The sequence below is a fragment of the Muntiacus reevesi genome, chromosome 2 (genome assembly GCF_963930625.1).
Source record: "Muntiacus reevesi chromosome 2, mMunRee1.1, whole genome shotgun sequence".
Lineage (NCBI taxonomy): Eukaryota > Metazoa > Chordata > Mammalia > Artiodactyla > Cervidae > Muntiacus > Muntiacus reevesi.
In genome coordinates, this window is record NC_089250.1 from 71,011,855 (window position 1) to 71,035,992 (window position 24,138).

The window sequence follows — 24,138 nt, forward strand, 5'->3', positions numbered from 1 at the left end:
CCACAAAGATCTGTATAGTCAAGGCTATGGTCTTCCCAGTGGTCACATATGGTTGTTCAAGCTGGACCGAAGAAAAGGCAGAATGCCAAGAATTAATGCCTTCGAACTGTGGTGCTGAAGAAGACTCCTGAAAGTCCCTTGGACAGCAAGATCAAACCAGTCAATCTCAAGGGAGACCAACCCTGAATATTCACTGGAAGGACTGATGCCGAAACTGAAGTTCCAGCATTTCGGTCATCTGATGCAAATAGATGACCCATTGGAAAAGTCCCTGATGCTGGGAAAGATTGAGGGCAGAAGGAGAAGAGGGCATCAGAGGATGAGATGGCTGAACAGCCTCACCGATGCAATGAACATGAAGCTGGGCAAACTCTGGCAGATGGTGAGGGACAGGGAGGCCTGGAGGGCTGCAGTCCATGGGGTCGCAAGGAGCTGGACACGACTAAGCAACTGAACAACAGGAACAACAAGAGCCCAATAAAGAGGATGAACACAGGCTTTGGTGTTCAAAGTCCATCCTCCTCCAGTAGGAGCCAAGTCACCTTGGGCAGGAGCTGTCCCCCTGAGGACCTCCACATCCTTGTCAGTAGAACACAGATCGTACTTTCTTTTCAAGGTACAGGAAAGAACAAATGAGACTATTTGTGTGTGCAGGGAAAGATGGCAGACTCTCAAGTCCAATGACCTGGGTTTAAATCCCAGCTCTTATTTAAAGGCTGTGTGATCTTGGGTAAGTTACCCAAATTCTTTGATCATTAGGTCTGGCATGTTTGAGAACATTTGGCATGAACTAACCAAGACGTAGTAGAAGAGGTCAAAGAGATTAACACAGGCTTTGTAGAACTGCAAGGGCCATGTATGGACACTGGATTTGACCCCGAGCAAGTGGGGAGGGTTTGAGTAAGGAAGCGATCCAATTGCACAATGTTCTAAGATGATTGTTCTGACTCCAGTACTGTGGGGACAGTAGATGGGGGAGGTCAGGGTGGACACCTGGAGACCAGTCAGGAAGTCGTTGCAATAGTCCAATGGCTCAGACCAGCATGGTGACAGGGAAGAGACAGTGGTCAGATTCAGAATGGGCTTTGGAGAAGAGTGGCAAAGTCAGGAAGGAGATTGAGAAAGAAATTAAAGCTCCCAGAGACAAGATAGAATAAGAAGAAACAGGTGAGGGAATTCCCTAGTGGTCCAGGAGCTGGGACTCTCTAGTCTCACTGCCGAGGGCGGTCAGGGAACCACGATCCTGCAAGCCATGTGGCATGGGAGCCAAAAAAACAAACAAAAAAAAGAAACAGGTGAGAACACAGTCAATGAAGGCTCAAGTCACAGGGCAGGTAAAAGGCCACTGGATTTGGCTGGGGTGGAGGAGGCATCAGACCAGACACACCCATGCTTCCCCCTCTCAGCCCCAGCCCACCCCACCGGGGAGGCCTCCAGCATGTTCTGTCCACATCCCAGTCTGACTGACTCCCCGGTCCCCTGCCTGCTGACCTCACGATCAAACTCCAGCTGGATCAAACCCACACCCCTTCTCTAGAGCCCAAAGAAGTGCCTAGATGGTTCCCAGGATGCCAAGTAGACGTGGGAAACAGCAAACCCGACCAGCTGCCCTCAAGGGCTCCTCCCTTTCCTCCTCCCTCTAACCTGCCCTGGACTCTCTCAGATTCTTGCTCCACTAATGAGCATGATATGACCCCTCAATGGGTGCCCGCGATTAGATCCCATCTGGGTACCTGGTTAACCTACCCTAATGGCCTCATTAGGGACCCTGTGTCAACAGCTGGTACTTGACACTGGGCAATGGACAGGAAGAGATAAGCCCAGTGGCTTCACCCCACTTAGTCAGAACCACAGGTTATAATTAATAATAGTAATGTCATTATAAAGTGACATTTATGGAGCACTTAGCATGCTTGCCCTCAGCTAAGTAGTTTTTGTGCAATACTTCATCGAAACCTCCAGTTCACTGGGGCAATGGTCAGGGGCATGGACTCAGGATCACACCTGTTTACATCACAACTCACTTCCCCTACCCTGACTTGGTTTCCTTGCTGGTACATTGGGGACAGTAATATACCCACCTCATAAGCTGTCACGAGATTTCAGTAAGTCAATCCAAACAACGTGGAACTCTCCAGAGGCCTCCTGGGGAAGAAGGCCTCTTATCTGTAGACTTACCTGCCATAATATAAGATGGTTTCAGGCTTGATGGCGCCATCCAGGTGGACATGCAGTTCTACCTGCAAGGGCGCAGAGGGGAAAAGAGAAAACACAAACACCCATAAACTGGAGGACCCTGTGGACAGAGGAGCCTGGTGGGCTACAGTCCATGGGGTTGCCAAGAGCTGGACATGACTGAAGCGACTTGGAACGCGATGTGTTTGTTTCAAGTGGACAGCAAAGGGACTCAGTCATATACATACATGTATCCATTCTCCCCTTGTGTTCCAAGTTGCTTCCCCACAGGGAAGACCAGGCAAGAATACTGGAGTGGGTTGCCATGCCCTCCTCCAGGAGATCTTCCCGACCCAGGGGTTGAACCAGAGTCTGTAACGTATCCTGCATTGGCAGGTGGGTTCTTTACCACTAGCACCACCTGGGAAGCCCTAATAGGCTATACTCCAATACAAAATAAAGTTTTTGTTTTTTCTTAAAAGATCTTCCCACAACCCCAGAAAGGGCACTAACTACTTGGCTATCTTGGTGATCCTATCCCCTATGCTCATCCCCACCAACAACGCTCAGGACACAAACCGAAGAGCTTACAGACAGGGACTTGGGGGCCAGCTCATCAGACTGGACTCCCAGCTCTGCCTCTTCTCTGGCTGTGTGATCTTAGACAAGACACGTGAGCTCTCCTAGCCTGTTTCCTCAACAGTCAAAAAGATTGCCTCCCTGTCCAAGAACAATTTAAGAATTTTAAAAGGTGGCAGATTCAGCCCATGGGCAAGAGCCCCTGCCTCTCGGCCAGGGTCCTTCACACAGGCTGTTAAGAAAAGTAGGGCAGGTGCTGGGAGATGGTGGGGAAGCAACTGCCATCTCTCTGGAAGAGCTTTTCCCCAGCCAGGGAGAGACTCAGACCATTTTTTAATAAACATCTCTACCAGGGTGGGGCCTTCCCTGGAACTTGGGAGTCTGGACAAGAAGTGGTCACCCTGGCTGGGGAGGGAGTAGCCAGGGACCCACTGGCCCAAGCGCATCCTGGGAGCACCCACATGAGCTGTCTCCTGTGCGGGAAGCCCAGCCCGGGGCCCCCAGGGGGCCAGCAGGGCCAGGGCCGCCAAGCCCCCCATCAGCAGGATATCAGAGTAATCAGATCTCTCCGGAAGTCATTCAGCCGACAAAGAACCGACTCTGTCGCAGACTCTGCATCCAGGAGTTGTTGGATTCCCTGACAAGATGAATTGAATGCCCACTCAGCCAAAAGTTGATTGGATTCTCGAAAAGTACTCTGCGCTGGGAACACTGAAGGGCGGGGAACTGCCAACCAGCTGTTTGACCTTGGACAGGTGACCTCACCTCTCTGAGCCTCCAGTTTCTTTCTTCTTCTTCTTTTTTTTTTAAAGTCTTTATTGAATTTGTCACAATATTGCCTTTCTTTTATGTTTTGGGTTTTTTGTCCACAAGGCAAGTGGGATCTCAGCTCCCTCACCAGGGATCCAACCCACACTCCCTGCATTGGAGGAGTCCTGGTCCCATGAGGCTCACAGTCCAGCAAGAAAGATAGACGTTAAGTAAATGTCACACTGGTGAATGCACAGTCACAAGCCAAGTCAGCTCCTGGGAGGCATGAACACAGACCTAACAAAAAGGTATCAAACAAAAGAACTCACTCAGCTAGAGGGCTGATGATGGTTTCCCAGAGAAAGCAGAGGTTGAGTTAAGAGCTAAGGATGAGATTTCCTAAAGGAAATCAACTCTGAATATTCATTGGAAGGACTGATGCTGAAGCTCCAATACTTTGACCACCTGATACAAAGAGCTGACTCATGTAAAAAGACCCTGATGCTGAGAAAAATTGAGAGCAGGAGAAGATGATGGCAACAGAGGATGAGATGGTTGGATGGCATCACTGACTCAATGGACATGAGTTTGAGCAAGTTCCCAGAGATGATGAAGGACAAGGAAGCGTGGTGTGCTGCAGTTCATGGGGTATCAAAGAGTCAGACATGACCTAGCGACTGAACAGCAACAGGCAAAAGTGGGGGTGAGCAGGAAGGCTGGAAGAGCATCTAGACAGAGGGAACAGCATGTACGAAGGCCATGCAGTGGGAGTAGAACATGGTGTGAGAGGGACTGAACACACGTCCAGAGAGGGGAGCACTGGTGGAACTGGAGAGGCTGCAGGGGCACAAGGAGGATTGGGCTCTGATCTGAGAGTGACAGAGACATGGGTTTGATGCTGAAGAGGGCAATGCCTGGCTAGAGACAGCTGCAGTCAAGTTTTTGAATGATGATGGTGTCTCGGACTGGGATGGTGAGGCCAACACGCCAGGTGAACAAAAAGGGGTGTCAAGGAGGATATTTCAGGTCAGGCCTGGGTGAGAAGTGATTCGGACTCTGAGACAGAGAGCCCAGGAAGAGGATCAAGCTCTGAGCAGGGAGGAGGGGTGGAGGTGTGGGGAGAGAAGAGCAGTCGGTGTGATCTTGGGTATGTGAAGCGGGGACGCCGCTAAGACCTTCACGTGTACGGGGACTGAGCCAGCATCTGTGCAGGTCTGGAGCTCCCAGAGAGGTCCAGGCTGGAGCTGTGAGTAGGAATATGGAGGCTGTGGTCTTGAATGAGCTCCCCCAGAGAGGGAATGTAGAGGAAAGAGCAGGAAAGGAAGCCTGGGCAAGCACCAGCGCCCAGTGGCTTTACAGAAGCCTGTGAGCCTGGAGAAGAGCTGCCAGAGAGATGGAAGGGAAGCCAGCAGCATGCGGGCTGCAGAAGGCGAGAGGTGAACAGATATCAAGAGGGAGGAGTCCCCTCCCCAGCCCCTGCAGCTGGTGCAGGGGGCTGAATGGTGAGCCCCCTAAAAGACAGCTATATCCTAATCCCCAGAACACAGACTTTCATACAGGGCAAAAGATGGGATGAAAGATCTTGAGGAGTTTTTCCTGGATTATCTGGGTGGCTGCTGCTGCTAAGTTGCTGCAGTTGTGTGCGACTCTGCGACCCCTGACAGACGGCAGACCACCAGGCTCCACTGTCCCTGGGATCCTCCAGGCAAGAACACTGGAGTGGGTTGCCATTTCCTTCTCCAATGCATGAAAGTGAAAAGTGAAAGTGAAATTGCTCAGTCCTGTCCGACTCTTCGCGACCCCATGGACTACAGCCTACCAGGCTCCTTCATTCATGGGATTTTCCAGGCAAGAGTACTGGAGTGGGTTGCCATTGCCTTCTCCATATCTGGGTGGGCCTTACACCCAATCCCCTTTTCCCTCATGAGGGAGGCAGAGAGTTTTGAGAGACACACATGAGAGGAAGCAGCACCGGGACCACGGCAGCAGGTGAAAATGAGGTGACCGCAAGGGACCTGGAGCCCCCAGAAGCTGAAGAGCTGACAAATGGTTACAAGAAGGTAGGAGAGGTTCCCTCTAAGGAGAAAATAGAGGAGGAGTCAGCAGGGGGAAGGGACAAGGAAGGAGAGCTATCAGTCTCCTATCAGAGGGACATGCGGGCGTTAAGTGTCTGAATCAGGCAGTGAGAGATGAGGCCAGAGAGAGAGTTAGGCGGGTGGAGGGCAGGGAGATCTCACAGGTCACAGGAAAGGGCAATCTGCTGAAGGGTTTCCCACAGGGGAGTCCTGGTAAAAGCTTCCTCTGGCTGCTGTGTGGAAAGCAGGCTGAAGGAAGTCAGAACAGAGGACAGAGACCCGAGGGTGTGGTCCAGATGGGAGACGAGCCCTGCAGGAAGCCCGGCTGCAGCACCAGACACGGTACATGTTCAGGGGGCAGGAACTGGCTGGTTCCCCAGGAAGGAGGCCTCCGGGAGCCTGCAGGATACAGCTGGAAGGGCGCCCCAGGGGGAGGGAAAGCAGAGCCTGCCTCTTGCGCCCACCCCCTGTGCTCTTCAGGGCCTCCTGGGAAGCTGCCCAGACACATTTCAGGGGAGGAACAAAGGCCAGGAACTGCCTGCACTGGCGGTCCATGCTCAGGCAGGCCTCCCCTGCACTTTCTGGAAAACAGGTGACCCATGAAGAAAGCTGTCAGCCTAAACCAGATGATAAGCAGGCACAAGCTCAGAGACAGCAGGGGTGGGGGGACCCAGCTCTGTCGGCCCCCTTCACTGGAAAGAAATAGCAGTGACCTCCAATTTACCATCCCTATGTTCTGGACCATCTATATCCATCATTTTATATCATCCTTGCTGGGAAAGATTGAAGGCGGGAGGAGAAGGGGACGACAGAGGATGAGAGTTAGATGGCATCACTGACTTTGAAGGACATGAGTTTGAGTAAGCTCCAGGAGTTGGTGATGGGACAGGGAGGCCTGGCGTGCTGCAGTCCATGGGGTCGCAAAGAGTCAGACACGACTGAGCAACTGAACTGAATATCATCCTTACAACCAGGGAGGTAGGGACTTCACTGCCATTTTACACATGAGGAAACTGAGGCTCACAAAAGTATCCAAGGATGCAGAGGCAGTGATGGAGTTAGGATTTGTACCCAGGTTTGAACTGAGCTCCTGCTCCACTGTCTCTGCAGGCCTAACCTCAGATGTAAGGAGCTGCTTACTGTTATCAGATTCCTTATTTCCTTTCATCTTTGCCCCTAGGCAAGCTCCTCAGGGGACACCCTAGCTCCGTGTTGCAGATGGGGAAATGGACTTGCCAAGCTGAGCTCAGAGAAATTCAGGAACCTGCCAGGTTACCGAGACCAACAAGGGCAGAGCTGGAGCAGAACTCAAGCCCCTCCGCCTCTAACCAAGTCCTGTCCACCGGCCTTACTACCTCCCTATAGCTTGCAGCACACCTACAGAGGCCTCCTGAGTGCTGGGGTGGGGGGCGGGGGGAGGGAATCTCAAACCCTCCCGCTGCACTCACTCTCCAGGAGGCTGACTCACAGCGAGCATCGGCAGAACTGCAGGAAATCCTCCAGGTCTGAACAGGAAACATCCCCAGTTACCAAAAAATATTTACTAAGTCCCCCCACCCCAGGTGCCAGGCACTGTGGGGAACACAGGGAATCTGTGCTCTCAGGAGATACGGGGCAGGCAGGTGAGGCCCAGGAAGGAATCTGCACTCCCCAAGGTCCCTGGTGACTAGCGGTAGAGAATCCGCCTGCCAATGCAGGAGACCTAGGTTTGATCCCTGGGTCGTGAAGGTTCCCTCGAGAAGGGAATGGCTACCCACTCCAGTATTCTTGCCTGGAGAATCCCATGGACCGAGGAGCCTGGCGGGCTATATAGTCCATGGGATTGCAAGGAGTCAGACATGACTTAGCTACTAAACAACAACCACCACAAAGGTGTCACACAAGGTGTCAGTGGCAGGGCCAGGACGAGGACCCCGGACTTGAACTCTAGGACCAGACACTCCCAGCTCTGACTCCCACTCACGACTGGCCAGGCTGTCTACCTTCAAGGCACGCCTGAACTGAGACCACCTCTCCCCAGCGCACCCCACCCCCAACTCACCAAACATATCCATTTTGTTTTCATCTCCCTGACTTTTATTTTTATTTATTTATTTAATGTTGTAGGCCACATTGTGCAGGATCTCAGCTCCTCAACCAGGGATGGAACCCAGGCCCCCTGCACTGGGAGCTCAGAGTCTTAACCACTGGGACCACCAGGGAAGTCCCCATCCCACTGACATTTTCAGTCCACCTACTTATCATGCCTGTGTCCCTGACTCTCAGTCCCTTAAAGCGGGGACTCTGTGTTATCCTGCTGTGCCCCCAGTGCCTAAGACAGAGCCCCGCAGAGCAGGAGGTCCTCAACATCTAAGTGATTGTTTTCTCCTCTCCCTGTCCTGGGTCAGCAGTGCTGGGTCCTCTCTCTGCAGCAAGGAAGGGCTGACCTGCTCGCCTTGGGCCTGGCAGAGAACCCAGATGGGGCAGAGTAACCAGGGTGGCTTGACCAGCCCCCAGGACCTGGGCACTGCAGTCGGTACCTGGAGGAGCCACAGGTGCCCACGACCCTTCTTAGCCCCACTCTCGGCACTGAGTTGGGCAACACCAGGAGTCAGTGCCCTCACACCACCACAGCCTCTCAGCCAATTTTTGGGGTGATGTCAGGAGACAGAGTAGCCTCAGGGCTGCCATTGTTTCAACCACACCTCCTCCAAGAAGTCCTCTGGGCTCAGCCCCATCCGCGCCTGTAGCCCCTAGTACAGAGAGAAAGGGCTGAGCAGTCAATGCCTCTGTGCCTGACTCAGGGCCCAGCTGAGCTCCCTGGGCCTTTGTGAGCTTCCCCAGGGGGTTTCACAGACGGCAAGGTGTGTCCTCAGCCAGGGGTCAACCTATGGGGCAACAGCCTAGGAACTCAGCGAGGTTACCCCCATTTTATAGATAAGAAGACTGAGGCTTGGTGAGATTTAAGAACTTGCCCTAGCGCACAGTCTAATGAGTGCCACGCCCAGAAGCTGTTTGATTCTAGAGAGGGAGGTCGTAACCACCACAGCACACTCGGTTCATCCTGCATGTCAGTGCTGAGTCAGTGCTGGTCACATCTAAACAGGATGATTAATAACCATAATGAGGGCGATCAACAGCAGCTAACATTGGTCTGCCCACTCACCCAGGCCTGCACTTGGTGTTTTAGGTAGGGTGGATACACATATGATTTCCGTTTTACAGATGGGGAAACTGAGGCACAGAGAAGCAACTCCCTTAAAAACCCTAGAGACGGTCTCTCCCCTGGCCTTGCTCCTCTGGGGCCTCAGAACCTAAAGGCTGAGATGGCCCCCAACCCTCTCTAAATACAGGCTTGACCCTCACCTTGGCTGCCCTGGCCTTTCTTCTCCCCTGTCCAAATCCAGGCCACAGTCCTACCCTTCTCCAGCCCAGGGGCATCCCCCAGGACAAGAGGGCAGGCAGACAAGCTTCTTTCAGCTCCCAGGGGCCCTTCCCACGCAGGCCAAGCCCACTCTGGGGTCAGACGTAGACTCGGGGGCTGTCTGCCCTGCCTGCCCTGCCCAGCCTCGCTGTGTGACCCCGGACACCGCACCTCTGCTCTCTGGCCCTTGCTTCTTCCTCTGTGAAGCACAAGGCTTCAGGAAACCCAATCTCTCGCTTCCCCTCCCTCCCAACTGCCACGTGCATTGTGACGGGTAAGGCCGGAGGGCTCCTCCCGGCCAGGCCGCATTTTTCTTTTAACAGGTGGCTCCCGTACCAGCAAAGCCCCAAGAGCCACAGCGGGGCCAAGCCAGCGGGCTTTGTGGCCGGAAGACAAGAGGCGCGAGTGAGAGCTGCAGGTGCAGATGGAGAGACACCGCAGCCCCACCGCGCTCCCCAGGGAGGAAATGCACCCCCGAGGACCTGCCCACCAGCCAGGTGCTTCACTGGCCCCAGTCAGCATCCATTTCCCCCCAAGAACTGCGTGACCCTGGCTTTATCAGCCCACTTTACAGAGAAGGAAACTGGGGCTCAGGGAACTGTCCACCTGAGCCCTTGTAGCTGCTAAGCGGTGAGGCAAGGATCCCTGCTCAGTCTGTCTGAAGCCCATGACCACCCTGATTCTAACTCCGCCCCGCCCCCACAAAGTGGGGTGTAAATCTGCAAAGCAGTTAACAGCATCTACCTCCATCTTGGGTAGGTCTGGGTTCATGTCTAGCTCTGCTGTTTTCTGGTCGTGTGACTTTGACAAGTTCCTTCCCCTCTCTGAGCCTCAGTCTCCTTATATGTATATGAAGATAATAACAGGACTGTATTTCTTTTTTAATATTTGCAGCATATATGTCCGCATTTCCCTGACCAGGGATCCAACCTGCGCCCCCTGCATTGGAAAGTGGAATTTTAACCACTGGACCGCCGGGGAAGTCCCATAATAGGACTTACTTTAAAGGACTGCTGGTGAGCATTAAATGAGTTAATATACACAAAGCAGTTAGAAAAGTGCCTGAAACAGAGTGAACATTCAAATAAGAGAAAGAAAAAGGTATGTTAGACATTGAACCTCAATACTTTGCATGAGAGGGGGGCCTGGGCTGTTGCAACCCAGACTGGCTCCCTCTGCAGCCTACAGCTTCAAGGCTGTCAGATTTTGCATAGCATTGAACAAGCCACTTCACCTGTCATGCCTTAGTTTCATCATCTGTAAACGGGGATGAAAACATCTGCTTTGTCGAGCTGTCCAGAGGATCCTGCGAGATAAATCACCCAGGTGCCTGGTACCCACAAACACTCAAATGGCACATCGTTACTCTTATTACAGTGATGGCCGTGTGTCAGCATCGCCCTCCACGGCACTGAACACCTGAGGGCCAGGAGATTTCCCAGCCTTGCCTCCTGTAGAAACAGACTGATAAGGGCCACCCCTCCACCCACCTTTGTACCTCCTCCAGTCCCCAGCAGGTGTTCAGGAAGTTATTTGTTGGAATAACATAATCAGAGCAGGTAGGTGGCTGCCTAGGGTTTTGCTCCTCAAAGTGTGGTCGGTGGCCCAGCAGTGTTAGCACCTCCTGGGAGCTTGTCAGGAGCTCAGCATCTCAGGCCCCAAACCCAGATCTCCTGATTCAGAGTCTGAACACTAACAAGTGTCAGGTGATGTGAATACACTTGAAAATTTGGAAGACATGGCTTGGCTTTGCCTACTCAAAGTTGGCCGGTCCTGAGAAACCAAAGAACCCAGCAGCGGCTTCTGTCCCAGAGAGGCCACAGCTGGGGCACACCACCCCCAGTGGCTTCGGCACAGGCAGTTCAGGAAAGCTGGCTAGGGCACGGAATTTTTGAAGCCAGCCCTCCCTGGGCTCTAACCCAGCAGCATCACATCTTAAATGTGTGATCGTAGGCCTCATTAATTTCTGTGTCTCTCTGTTCATCTGTAAAATGAGACGACACCAGCTACCACCCAGAGTCACTGCTAGGATCAAGTGAATTAATAAAGGGTAGTATATTCAGAATGGTGCCTGGCACAGAACAATAATTCAACTCAATAGGTTCTAGCTATTAATTCCAGTGGTTCCCCATCCTACACACGGGAAGGGAGGGAGTTGGCTCTGCTCACAATGGCTGAGATCCACACTCCTGGCTTCACTGACCAGCTCGGACACATTCCCTCCTCTCAATTATACAAAATGTATCGCATCTCAGGTACGTAGTAGGTGACACTCTATCTTCCCTCCCAAGCATTGCCTTTTAATCTTTGGACACCTCTGTTACAGGTGGAGCCCATTCCCCAGCTGCAGAAACTGAGGCCCAGAGAGGGGAAATGGCCTGCCAGCTTGAAGCAGAGAGGATTGGGAGAGGCCCGAATAATGGGCACAATAATAGTCCCTCCCTCACAGGGCTGTTACAGACGTGTTGTAAGGATCAAGATGGTGCATAAAGCAAGTTCTACAGAAGGGTCGTCTGTGATCTGTCTCCATAACCCCCATTTCACTCCCAGTCAAGAGGTTTTGTCTACTGCCTTGGGATGCATATTAGGGTAAGGTGGTTCTCCAGCCCAAAGGCAGGGGGACTCCCAAAGCATTGAAAACAGGGAATTCCCTGGCAGTCCAGTGGTTTGGCTCTGTGCTTTCACCAAGATTCCCCCAGGGGACTTCCCTGGGGGTCCAGTGGTTAAGACACTGCACTTCCACTGCAGGAGGCATGGGTTCCATCCCTGATTGGGGAACTAAGATCCATCATGCTGCATGCACAGTCAAAAAAATAAATTTACAAAAGTGGGGGAAGCCTTCAAAGGAACAAAACACTAGTGATGGGACATAGGGCTCCAGGTGAGCTGCGGAGGAGGCATGTGGATGGCAGATGTTCAATCCCAGTGCCTGAAACATCTGGCAGGAACAGCAGAGGCGTTTGCCCTCTGGTGGGGGTGGGCATCAGAAGTGGGGACCAGACTTTACCTCGTCAGAGTCCCCCTCCCCTTCTCCCCCACACCCAGGACTCTCACCCATGCTTTAGCGATACCTGCCATCATCATTCACACCTATTTCTCAGAGAGGCAAGGTGAGGCTGATTGCAGTTCCTTCCTCTGACCCCACCCAATCGGTCTCAAACCCTACAAGCTGATTCACTCTGCTGGACAGACTCCTGGGCTCCTTTCCCTGAACTCTCTCAGTGCTCCCAAGCCTGCCAAGTGGGCCCAGACCCTCCCTGACCCCACCATTCCCAAGACACCACAGCTGGTGGGAGAAGGGACAAGGAATTTATCCCTTGGCGGCTAGTGGTCATGGCTTGGCCCAGAGTGAACCCGATGGGGGCCCAAGGCCTAAGGCCCATCCACCCCCTCTAATGTGGGGAGAGGGGTTACCTGTTCCCCCTCCCTACCCTTTCTGGCATGGCCCACTGCTCTCACAGGCACATCCACAAACCGGGGTTCCTTGGTGCTCACAAAACAGTCATAGTGTTAGAGCATAAAGCTGTTTCCATTCACCCTGCACTCATGTGTTCACACCAGGTGCCTGTGGGTGTAGACACAGGGGCCGGTTTGACAGCCATAGTTCAGAGAGGTTAAGCCACCTGCCTAGGCTGCTCAGCGCAGGCATTGCTAGGATGCCCATTTGACAGACAGTGAAACTGAGACCCAGATGGGCCAAATCAGAGGCAGAAGCAGAACTTGGAGGCCAGCCAGGGGCGCCTCCAGATTCAGGACCCTTCCTGTCTCACTGCCTCTCATTAACCGGCCTGGAGGCGGGCAAGGACCTGAGCTGAGGGAAGAAGGCGCCTGCAGCTACCCTGTTTGCTCCGGGAGCTGCGGATACCCCCAAGCCCTCCAGCCAGACAAGGAGCCGGACCCCGGAACCCAAGCCCCCTCCCGCGCTCACTTTGGGCTTGTCGAAAGCTGGCGTCTGGGCCATGGTGCCAAGCGTGCACCCCAGCGCTGCTCGCTCTGCCGAAGGAAGACGGGTGGTCCCCGCTGGGTCGATGGCCGGTCCGCTTCTCCGGGGGCCCGCAGTGACCGCGGCCCGCCACGCTCCTCTTAACGGGGTCCGGCCCCGCCCCCGCCGTCCGGGCCCCGCCCCGCCCCGCCCCCTCGCCGGAGCCCCCGCCCCGCCCCTCCCCATCGACCGGCGCGCTGCGCATTTCCTGGAATTCCTGCCGCTCCGGGTGGACAGATCCGAGTCCCCTCGGAGCCTTGACCGGCCCCATGTCTCTGGCCCGGGACCCCGGGTTGGAGCCACCTGTGGGCTCAGACTCCAGCCCCCTGGCCGGGCTCTGCGCCGGCCCGGTTCCTCCTGAAGGGTCACAGGACTGCCTGGGCGCCTACATGTGCCAGGCCCCAGCTGGAAACTGGGAAATCGCGGCGCTTCACAAACTTCGTGGGGCTCGCGCTCTACCGGACAAGACACACGCTCATCGCAGAATCACACAATAGAAATGTATAATCAAGAAGCTTTAACGGGGACCTGTCGTGGCCGGCAGGTGGGGGAAGGCTTCTCCTGGGATCTTAAGGAGTTTATCAAGCGAAGGGGGTTGGGGTGGGTGGGGGTGGAGCGGAAGAGGGCAGCCCGGGTGGAGAGGGCCTTCTGTGTTGGAGACCCCACGGAGCTGGGGAATGAAAAGAGGAGGGAGCATACAGCAAATTCTCTCCTAGGCATTTACCCTTGAGAAACGACCCACGGTACAGCCGGAGAACGCCTACAAGAATGTTCCCACAGTGCTGTTTCTAATGGCAAAAACATTCCAAACACCCAGATGCCCATCCCCAGGCGGGTGGGCAAATAAACTGGAATATTCACAGCGTGGAATATTATACAGCAGTGAAATTGAATGAACTTCACACAACAACACAGATCTATCTTACAAGCAATGCTAAATAAGTAGCAGAAAACTACATACACGATGATGCAACATCTGGAATGTTTAATGAAAGCAACACCCAAACTTTGCATATTTAGACAAACAGGCATCAGTAGAAAAAAAGCAAGGGAAAATATTTGAGAAGAATGGTTATCTCAGGGGAATGGGGAAGGAGAGGAGGGGGGAGGAGCATACAGGTACTTTCAGGTTATTGGCGATGGTCCAGTACTTGGGTGGGATGATGGTTCTGTTTCATTATAGAATAAATACAGTAACAATACATAAGGGAGAAAGAGGGGGTAGGAGAGTGGAGGACAAGGGGCCAAAGTCAGGCAAGGAGCAGATCACAAGGGGCCTGTTGGATTTGGTGAGGATTTGGTCTTTTCCCCTCCAAGAGCACTGGAAAATCAATGGAGGGTTTTAAGTGGAGGCAAGATAGGATGAAACTTTCATTCAGAAGAAACATTCTCCAGCAGCTGCTCAGAGTGTAGTCCTGAAATCATTAGCATGATAACCACCTAGGAGTCGATCTGAACCGCAGACTCTCAGACCCCATTCTAGCCCTCCTGAACTGGAATTTGTACTTGAATATCATCCCCCATGTGGTTCCTATGCAGATGGAGGGGAAGCCCGGGCTCGCTGCTGTGAGGGGAAGGCACTGCAGAGGGGCCAGAGGAGGAAGGCAGTAGCTGCAGTGATCTGAGTAGAGATGGCTGTGACCGTGGGGAAAATCAGATTCAAGCCACATCTAGGGGGTAGGATCAGTGAGGTTTGGATTGAATTGTGTGCGACAGTGAGGGTGAGAGTGAGTCAAAAATGACCCTTTTTGACTCTATCACCCTAGAACCTCCCTGGCAGTCTAGTGGTTAAGACTCTGGGCTCCCAAAGCAGGGCGCACAGGTTATCTTACCTGATCAGGGAACTGTGATCCCACATGCCACACAGTGCAGTCAAAAAGTTTTTTTTTTTAATAAATAAAACACATTTACTAGTGGAAAGAAAGAGTAAGACAACTATCTCAAATAAAAGTGAAACTAAAAAAAAAAAAAAAAAAAAGATCCTTGATGCATTGTTGAAGCCAGAGGAGTTTTCTGTAAGACCGTTTCCTGGCTTCTCATGTCACTTAGAGTGCACGATAATGGCTCCTGTTTACTGAGACTTACTTGAAGTCAAGTACTCTGGGAATCACTTCTTAAGCACCATCCCATTTAGTATCTACAGCAATTCTGTGAAGTAGGATCAGATCCCATTTTACAGATGAGAACACTGAGGCTTAGAGAAAGGACGAGCCTGCTTGGCACACGTGTCGTATGTGAGGGAGCTACGATTTGAATTTGAATCTGATTCTAGAACCTTCATCTGTACCTTATTACTGTCTCCCCATCCCCTGTTATGACAATCCAGTCCCTCTCCAACGTCGGTCTCGTCACTTCCCAGCACATTCCCCAAACACCAGTCAATCTGGATGGCTTTCTGGCCAGCGAAAGTTGATCCAATTCTTTGCTATTCCTCCCACTGTCCGATGGAATCTAATTTTCCTCCTTCTGTTCCTGCGCTGTGCTGAGTGACTTGTTTGATAGAACGTGATGAACGTGACATTCCTGGACTTTGAGCCTAGATCGGAAGAAGCCTTGAAGCTTCCACTGGGGCCTAGTGAACATTCTTTCTGGAAGCCCCAAGTTGCTATGTAGGAAATCCAACTGCCTTGAGACCAACACACTAAAGAATCCTGTATAATCACTTCAGTCCACCAGCCTTTTCATTGTCTCCACCAAGAAACCAAATACGCTGGTGGAGCCACATTGCACCCTCCAGACCAGAAGAGCTGCCGGCTGAACCTGTGACTTCAGTCGTGCTGTGTGGAACAGAAGAATCACAAAACAGCCAACCCCGGGTCTGGGGTCCTGCCGTACATAATTGTGGTTTATAATACCTGGGAGCCTCTGAGTCTCGGGGTGGATTATTAGGCAGCTGTAGATAACAGAAATGCTGACCCACTCCAGCCCCCCCAGTCTCTGCTCTTAGTTTTTTCCACTCTGACATCTGGAAAAGCCTTTTCCTGGATCCTGGAAATTATCCAGATTATGCTTTCCATTCAGGTCAAATGCAAAGGAAAATTATCAGCCTATATGCTGCATTTATATCTCCTGTTTGCCTTCCAGATGCATTTCCTGCCCTTCTCATTGCTGCTCCGTGCCAGGCAGCCTGACCATCGGCAGGCTCTCTTGCCCTCTGACTTCTGGTTGGATTTGGTCGATAGGGGGCACCACTAGGAGATCGGAAGGTGGGAGGAGGGAAAAGTCAGGATGTTTATTCCCTCTTTTCTGCCGCTTGCACAGTCCCTGGGTCAGCTCTTGTCTCTCTACCAGGGTCAAGGCTTCCAGCAGGTGGCTCTCTCCACACCATTCCGTCTCCAGGTTCCCTCCTGCCCCTTGGCCTACTGCGCTGGCCTTTATTGATTTCCCGGAACTCTGCTTTCTGGGTTAGGGTACCCCGCCTGCCCCTCTCCCCGGCCTTCCCCCACCCCAGCCCGGGCCCCAGAGCTTGAGATAAAAGAGTCAAAACACAAGTAGTTTGGGAAGACATCCCAGGAAACACGGGAAGGGGAGGGCAGAAGTGAGACAGGATGTGAGAGGAACAGAAACTTCCGGACAGTTTACCAGACGGGACACCTGGACCTCAGCCCCTCAGGGACCTCGGAGATTATACAGATGTGTCCCAGAGGCAACTCAGCTGAGGGGCGAGGAAGCTGCTGGGTTTATCCACCTAGTGCATGCTGTCATTGTTGGGAGGGTTGTTCCAAGATGTTAAGTTCCTGGTGCTTTTAGCTTGCTCAGGACACTGGCTAAGCTTACCCCCACAGTTAGAAAACCCCTGCAGGGGAAGAGTGTGGAGGGAGAGGGGGACGGGAGAGAGAGGTGCTGACTCAGGTGTTAGCAGCAAGTAGCTTCTGGCATGTAGAGGTGATGGTGAGGGCATACGGGCAGTGTACTGACAGCTATGCCTACCTACCTCTTTGTAAATAATTCCTTTTTAAAAATTTTGTGTTTTTTCAGCTTTACTGCTACTGCTACTGCTAAGTCACTTCGGTTGTGTCCGACTCTATGCGACCCCATCCCTGGGATTCTCCAGGCAAGAACACTGGAGTGGCTTGCCATTTCCTTCTCCAGTGCATAAAAGTGAAAAGTGAAAGTGAAGTCGCTCAGTCATGTCTGACCCTTCATGACCCCATGGACTGCAGCCTACCCGGCTCCTCTGTCCATGGGATTTTCCAGGCAAGAGTACTGGAGTGGGTTGCCATCGCCTTCTCCACTTTACTGAGGTATAATTGACAAACTGGTAAGATATTTAAAGTGTATGATGTGATGATTTGATATACATATTCATCATGAAAGGATTTCTCCCCATTAAGTTAATAATGCATCCATCACCTCACATGTTTACCTCTTTTTGTGTGTGTGAGAACGTTTAAGCTCCATTCTCTCAGCAAATGTCAGCTGTACAATAGAATTATCAACTAAAGTCACCATATTACACATTAGATCCTCAGACTTCATTCATCTTGTTGTTGTGTAGTCACTAAGTCATGTCTTAGTGTGACCTTTGTGACCTCATGGACTGTAGCCCGCCGGGTTGCTCTGTCCATGGGAATTCCCAGTCACGAATACTGGAGCAGGTGTTCATTCCCTCCTCCAGGGATCTTCCCTACGCAGGGATCAAACACGCATCTCCTGCATTGGCCGGTGGATTCTCTTCCACTGAGCCATCAGAGAAGCCTCATTCATCTTATAACTGAATGGGAATAATTCCTCTATTAAACTGTCCTTGATTACTCAATTTGAGTGAATCACCCGGTTCCTGCTGGAACCCTCAGTAATACAGGCTGGTGATGAATCTATCCACATTAGTACACAGTGGGTCAATGTCTGAAGAGTTGGAGGAAGGATGGAGAGAGATACTCTCCCCCAAATTCATATCCACAAAATTCATCATTCATGTGTGAAGAAAAGCAAGACCTATCCTCAAATATGCAGGAACTGTAACCCTCACATACCCTTCCTGAAAAATCTAGTTCAAGATTTAATTCCAGCCAAGAGCAACACAAAATAAAGAAAAAAAAGAAAGAAAGAAAGAAAAGAAAATGCAGAATTAATGAATAAGAATATACCAATCTGAACCAATCCTGGTCAGGGGTATTATCTCCAGTTAAAGCATTGTGACAAAGAACATTGGTAACTTACAACTACAGCACTAAATGTTAACTGTCAAAGTTGTAAAGAGGGAAAGTGACATAATGAAAACAGATCTGATTTTCAAGGCCAGTGTCTTAGAGTTAAGGTAGTTACTGTAACACATAGAGTGTTACAAATACCTGGTAAATAGACGAGAAGAGTTTCTTTCGTGTAACAATTCTGGGTGGGCGGAAACTCTCCATTCAGTCCTTCTGGAACTCAGGCTGAATCTACAATATGTGGGTCTCAAAGTCATCCTGGGGGTCATCTTTATTAAGGAGCATTGGGAATTTGGAGGGGCCAGGCTCAGAAGCGGCACACAATGCTTCAGTCCCCTACAACTGGGGCCTGTGGTCACACTGGAGGGGAGACTGGGAAACGTAATCCAGTCTGGGAAGGAATGGAGAGCCAGGATGTGGGTGAGCCTCTAGCAGTCTCTGTGGGGTTGGGGATGCATCTTCCTGAAGGGAGCACCTTTGCTTCCCTTCCCGTAAGACTCGTCATCATCCACATATCCAAGAGTCATGTGACCTTGTCTAACCTCACCAGCCAGCTGGACAGTCCTCAAAGGCAGGACTGTTTCAGTTTCCCCAAAGTCTCCAGCCCTGACACAGGGCCTGTTGGAGAATAGGAACTTGTTATATGTTGGTGCAGAGATGGAAGGGAAGTTTCAGGTCATTACTCACAAGCTCCTGAGATGTGCAAAGCCCTCTGCTAAAGTGTGATCTTGTGTCCAGTCCTTTGAAGGGTTCAAGCTGCCTTGGGTTAAGGGAAGGCAAGTCAAAGCACAAGGGAAAGGATTTCAACCCACAGGCAAATTAATCCCTCCCCACCCCACGGCCTCATACAAAATACGTGTCACAGTAATAGCTCCCATTTAATGAGCACCTATTATGTGCTGGTCATTGCGGGAAGGCATGTGGCTTGATCTCATCAAATCCTGCCAGCGGCCCGATAAGGTAAGTGATTAGTTCCATTTTCTGGGGCAGAAACCGAGGCTTAGAGAGGTGAGAGGTGAAGCTGGCGTTTGAGTGTGAACACGCTAGGCCTCAGCCTGTGCCCTTGCCCTCTCTCGGCATCCTGAAGAAAATGGGGCAGGCTGGGTGACAGCCAGGTCTGGAAGAGCCCTAGGTGGGCAGGTGGGAGCCCGGAGTTGGCATCCCATCCCTGCATCAGGCTCTGTCTATGTGACTGAGAGCGGGTCACCTCATTCGTTTAGCAGAGTTCGCTGGCTCGCTCTGTACCAGACACAGGATGTAGAGAGGGGAAAAAACAAACCATTCTTGAGTTGGTTTGCTCCCAGTGTAGCAGGGGAGCCAGGGCCATTGGTTTGACACGACATGATAAAGGTCATTTAAGTATTTCTTCCTCTTCGGCTCTGTTGTGTTCTTCTGAGGAACTTCAAGCAAGGGATCCAGACCTCAGTGGTTGCAAACTCAAAGGCTGACAGGGCCAGCATGGAATGCAGACGGTCTGGAGTTTCAGGTCCAATGCTTCCAGCTTTGTGACCTATGACTTGGGCAAATCCCCTTTGAGCCTCAGATTCCTCGTCTGTTGACTGGAGACAATACATATGTACATACCAAGCTCATAGAGTACTGTGTATATTGTTGTTGTTGAGTCGTTCAGTCGTGTCCGACTCTTTGCAGCCCCATGGACTGCAGCACGCCAGACTTCCCTGTCCTTACTCAAACTCATGTTCATTGAGTCAGTGATGCCATCCAACCATCTCTGTGTGTGAAAAAATATATATGGCCAATACTCTGGCCATCTGATGTGAAGAGCCTTTTCACTGGAGAGTCTTTTCATTGGAAAAGACCCTGATACTGGGAAAGATTGAAGGCAAAAGGAGAAGGGGATGGCAGCGGGTGAGATGGTTAGATACTGTTACTGATTCAATGGACATGTATTTAAGCAAACTGTGGGAGATAGTGGAGAACAGATGAGTCTGGCATGCTACAGTCCATGGGGTTACAAAGAGTCAAACACAACTTAGCTACTGAACAACAACAACATATGTGTATTAATATATACCTAGCTCATAGGGTTTCTATATAATATAGGATTGTGCTCTGCTTAGTCGCTCAGTCATGTCCAACTCTTTGCAACCCCATGAACTGTAGCCCGCCAGGCTCCTCTGTCCATGGAATTCTCTAGACAAGAATACTGGAGTGCGTAGCCATTCCCTTCTCCAGGGGATCTTCCCAACCAGGGATTGAACTAAGGTCTCCCACATTGCAGGCAGATTCTTTACTGTCTGGGCCACCAAGGAAGCCCCAAACTGCAATTTTAATATTCAAAATGTGCTCAAATAGCTCCTGATTTTAAAGACTCTGTATGAGCTAAAGAAAATATCTTGAGGCCAGATTTTGTCCCTGGCCCTGTGGATTCTGTAACAGCTAAGTTCTCTGCTGATTCTCATCTTCTAGGATCTCTGAATAGGAAAGAGGACAACAAGGGAGGGGTTGCCCCCAACTCAAGTTTACAGGATTAGGATCAGAGGAGAATCCTAAACAGAAAATCCTAAATTTATAGTAGCCAAAATAAGAAAGAAGTTTATTTCTTTGTCATGTGAAAGAAGCAAAGATGGGCAATGCAGGCTGGTAAGGCAACTCCATGAAGATGGTTTCTTCCATCTCTAGCAAGTGGCCTCTTTCCTCATTGCCCAGTATGGCTGCTGGAGCACTGGCCATCACATCTGCAGCCCAGAGAGCAGAGTGGCGAAAGACCATTTCTCTTATAAAGATAGTTCCTCATTTGCTCACAACACTACTATTTATATAGTCACATGGCCATATCTAATTGCAAAAGACACTGGGAAATACCTTGGAGCTAGGAACAAGATAGCTATCTAAAAAAGAGATTGTTAATGAAGAAGAAGAAGATAGTAGGTAGTAGAAGGCAAATAACCTAGTGTGTGAGGAGGGCATGTGACTAGCTGGAGAGGATGTTACCAGGCAGTCAGCCTCTGCCGCCCACGTGACCTCTTCTGCCTCATGTCTTTGAGCCTCTTTCTGACTCCAAGAAGAAAATTAGAGAGCCAGACAGAGAGAGGCCAACTGAATACAATGACAGCAACAGCTCACCCAGGACCTGCTATATTCCCTGCCCTTGCTGAGCCTTGTAAGAACATCCTCTCAGGTCATTCTCTCTCCCAAGAGGCAGCTTTCTGCTCCAGAAGGGAGGGGTCATGTCCTGCTTGTACCTGCTGTGGTAGGAGAAATCCAGTTGTCCCACAGACAGTTACTAACCAACCTTTCTGGTTTTATCTGCTCTGCCTCTCAGCCTTTGAAGATTCCCGGTTCCTCCAACCCCTGAGCCTTTCTGAGGATCTTAAATTGTCTTGTGTCCTGATGAAAGTGAAAGTGTTAGTCGCTCAGTCATATCTGACTCTTTATGACCCTCCTGGACTGTAACCCACCCAGGCTCCTCTGTCCATGCAATTCTCCAGGCAAGAATACTGGAGTGGGTAGCCATTCCCTTCTCCAGGGGATCTTCCTGAGCCAGGGATCAAACCCAGGTCTCCCACATTGCAGGCAGACTCTTTACCGTCTGGGCCACCTGGCTTCCCCTAAATTGTCAGGTTTTAACCTCTCGGGTTTCTTAAGTCAGTCCCCACTCACCATCTGCTTTCCAACTTCCAGAATGTGGTTGACTCTCCAGATCTGCTGTCATGGCCTCACATGGTCTCCACATGGTATCCCCAGTGGATAAGTGTATATTTCTTTTAATGCCTTTATGTCATTATACTGGAACTCCAGAGAACAGTGAAGGTAAATATGTGTGCCATGTTTAACTGGCAACCTCCAGCCTGCCTCCTTGACTCGGGCAGCCCTCAGCAATCAGAAGGATTCCATAGCATTCCCATCCCACCCCTCTTCCTCCCCACCAGCTCCAGGAGCCTGCTGGACCCACAGCACATGAGGCTCTCTTTCTCCCACTGAGCCTGGTTGTGCATACGTATCTCCTGCTTCTACAGCCCCAGATTTGCTTCTCAAGGTTGAGGTCTTGCCTCTTTCTTCTTTGCCCTCACACAGGTCTGGGCAAGCCCATGGCAGGTAGCTCTGAGTCTCTGGTGTGGCTCATTCCTGAGAGGTCAGGTGTGGGCCTTCAAGAGTTAAAATTCAAAGCTGGGGATGCAAGCTAGCCATTTCTAAATTGGAACTGCAGAGTAAATCTCTCCCTAAGGGTATATCCCCACTGTGATTACAATGGAATCCAAAGTCAAAAACCTGATAGAGTGCACTCCTCCTTGTAAACCCCTTAGGAAGGTGCTATCCTAAAGGAAATCAGTCCTAAATATTCATTGGAAGAACTGATGCTGAAGGTGAAACTCCAGTACTTTGGCCACCTGATGCAAAGAACTGACCCATTGGAAAAGATTGACGAAATCTCAGAATCACCTGATTCTGAGAAAGATTGAAGGCAGGAGGAGAAGGGGACGGCAGAGGATGAGATGGTTGGATGCCATCACCGACTCAATGGACATGAGTTTGAGCAAGCTCCAGGAGTTGGTGATGGACAGGGAGGCCTGGCGTGCTGCAGTCCATGGGGTCGCAAAGCGTCGGACACAACTGAGCGACTGAACTGAACTGACGGTTCACACTGCTGCTGGGTGCAGTTGACCTGGCCGGCACCTCCTCCAGGGTTTCCTCCCCATGTCTTGGTTAAGCGCCCCCAGGAGGTCCCAGTTTGGGTTCAGAAGCCATGTTGTATGAATGTCTCCAGACCCCTGAATCCCCTCCGTGGGCCGTGATGCTCATGATACTCATAGAATAAGAGGCACAAGAACTAAGTGAGCATCCATCCCTTCTGTTGGGCCTGAGGAGTGTTCTGGGATGCAGGAGTTGGCTGCTGAATCCAGGACAGTAGCAGGGCAACCCGGACGCTGGTCCCCCTGTGGGGACACCTGTAGCGGCAGGTTTGCTTCTCGTACGCCGTCCAGGCTGTGCACTTGTTGCACATGCAGCTTAAAATAGTTACTTCCCGTTTCCCACCCCACCCCACCCCACATTGCCCAGCAAGGCAGATGGTGGAGTGGTTCAGAGAGTGGGCTCTTAAACTGGGACGCCTGGGTCCAAACCCGGGCACCAACACCAGCTGTGAAACAAGTCATTTCACCTCTTTCTGCCTTGGTTTCCTCATCCATAAAATGGGGAGACAAAGTACAAATTCTACCCTGTAGGCTTACTGTAAGGATTAATGAATGTAAAGCACTTCGAATGTTTTATACATTCCTTGCCTAAAATCCCTTACCTAAAATACCAATATCTCATGATCCTCGTGCATTTTGGGATTTGGGGAGTTTCAGAGTTTTAGAAAGCATATGCTGTATGTTATATTAAGACACTAGGGGGAGGGATAAATTAGGAGTTTGGGATTAATATATAAACTTGTTGTTTTAGTCACTGAGTCATGTCTGACTCTTTTGTGACCCCACGAACTGTAGTCCACCAGGCTCCTCTGTCCATGGGATTTCCCAGGCAAGAATACTGGAGTGGGTTGTTTCCTTTACCATGGGATCTTCCCCACCCAGGGATTAAACCTGAGTCTCCTGCATTTTGCAGGTGGATTCTTTTCCACCAAGCCACCTGGGAAGCCCAATATATACATACTACTATATAAAAAATAGATAACCAACAAGGACCTACTGTATTGCACAGGGAACTATACTCAATATTTTGTAGTAGCATATATGGGGAAAGAATCTGAAAAAGAATAGATATATGTATACATATAATTAAACCACTTTGCTATATACCTGCAACTAATACACTGTAAATTAACTATACCTCAAAATAAAAAATAAAAATTTTAAGATACTAGTGGGGACCTGGGTGACATGCCATAATTAAACAGATTAATATCTCTACAGAGTAATTATCAATATTCATACAACTGTTCAGGTTGGGTTTTTACCACCAGAGGAGTTTTGGTGCTAACCTTAAATTATTTTGCTCACAACTTTTTCAGCTCACAGACTGCGGGTAGGGGATTGTAAGTCTCTGTAAGGGTTTTTG

General features: G+C 50.9%; 1 protein-coding gene across 7 annotated transcripts in view; it reads right to left on the bottom strand.

Moving 5' to 3' along the window:
* The window catches only part of ADA (adenosine deaminase), an 81,822-nt gene that overhangs the window by 13,973 nt on the left and 43,711 nt on the right, over positions 1-24,138 (bottom strand). For 6 of the 7 annotated variants that reach the window (XM_065922049.1, XM_065922050.1, XM_065922055.1 and 3 more), the window contains one exon: positions 2,179-2,240. In XM_065922049.1, the coding sequence (XP_065778121.1) occupies positions 2,179-2,240 (62 nt within the window). Of the gene's footprint in view, positions 1-2,178; positions 2,241-12,910; positions 13,073-24,138 lie in introns of those variants that run through there. The other variant, XM_065922051.1, reaches the window with a different exon arrangement.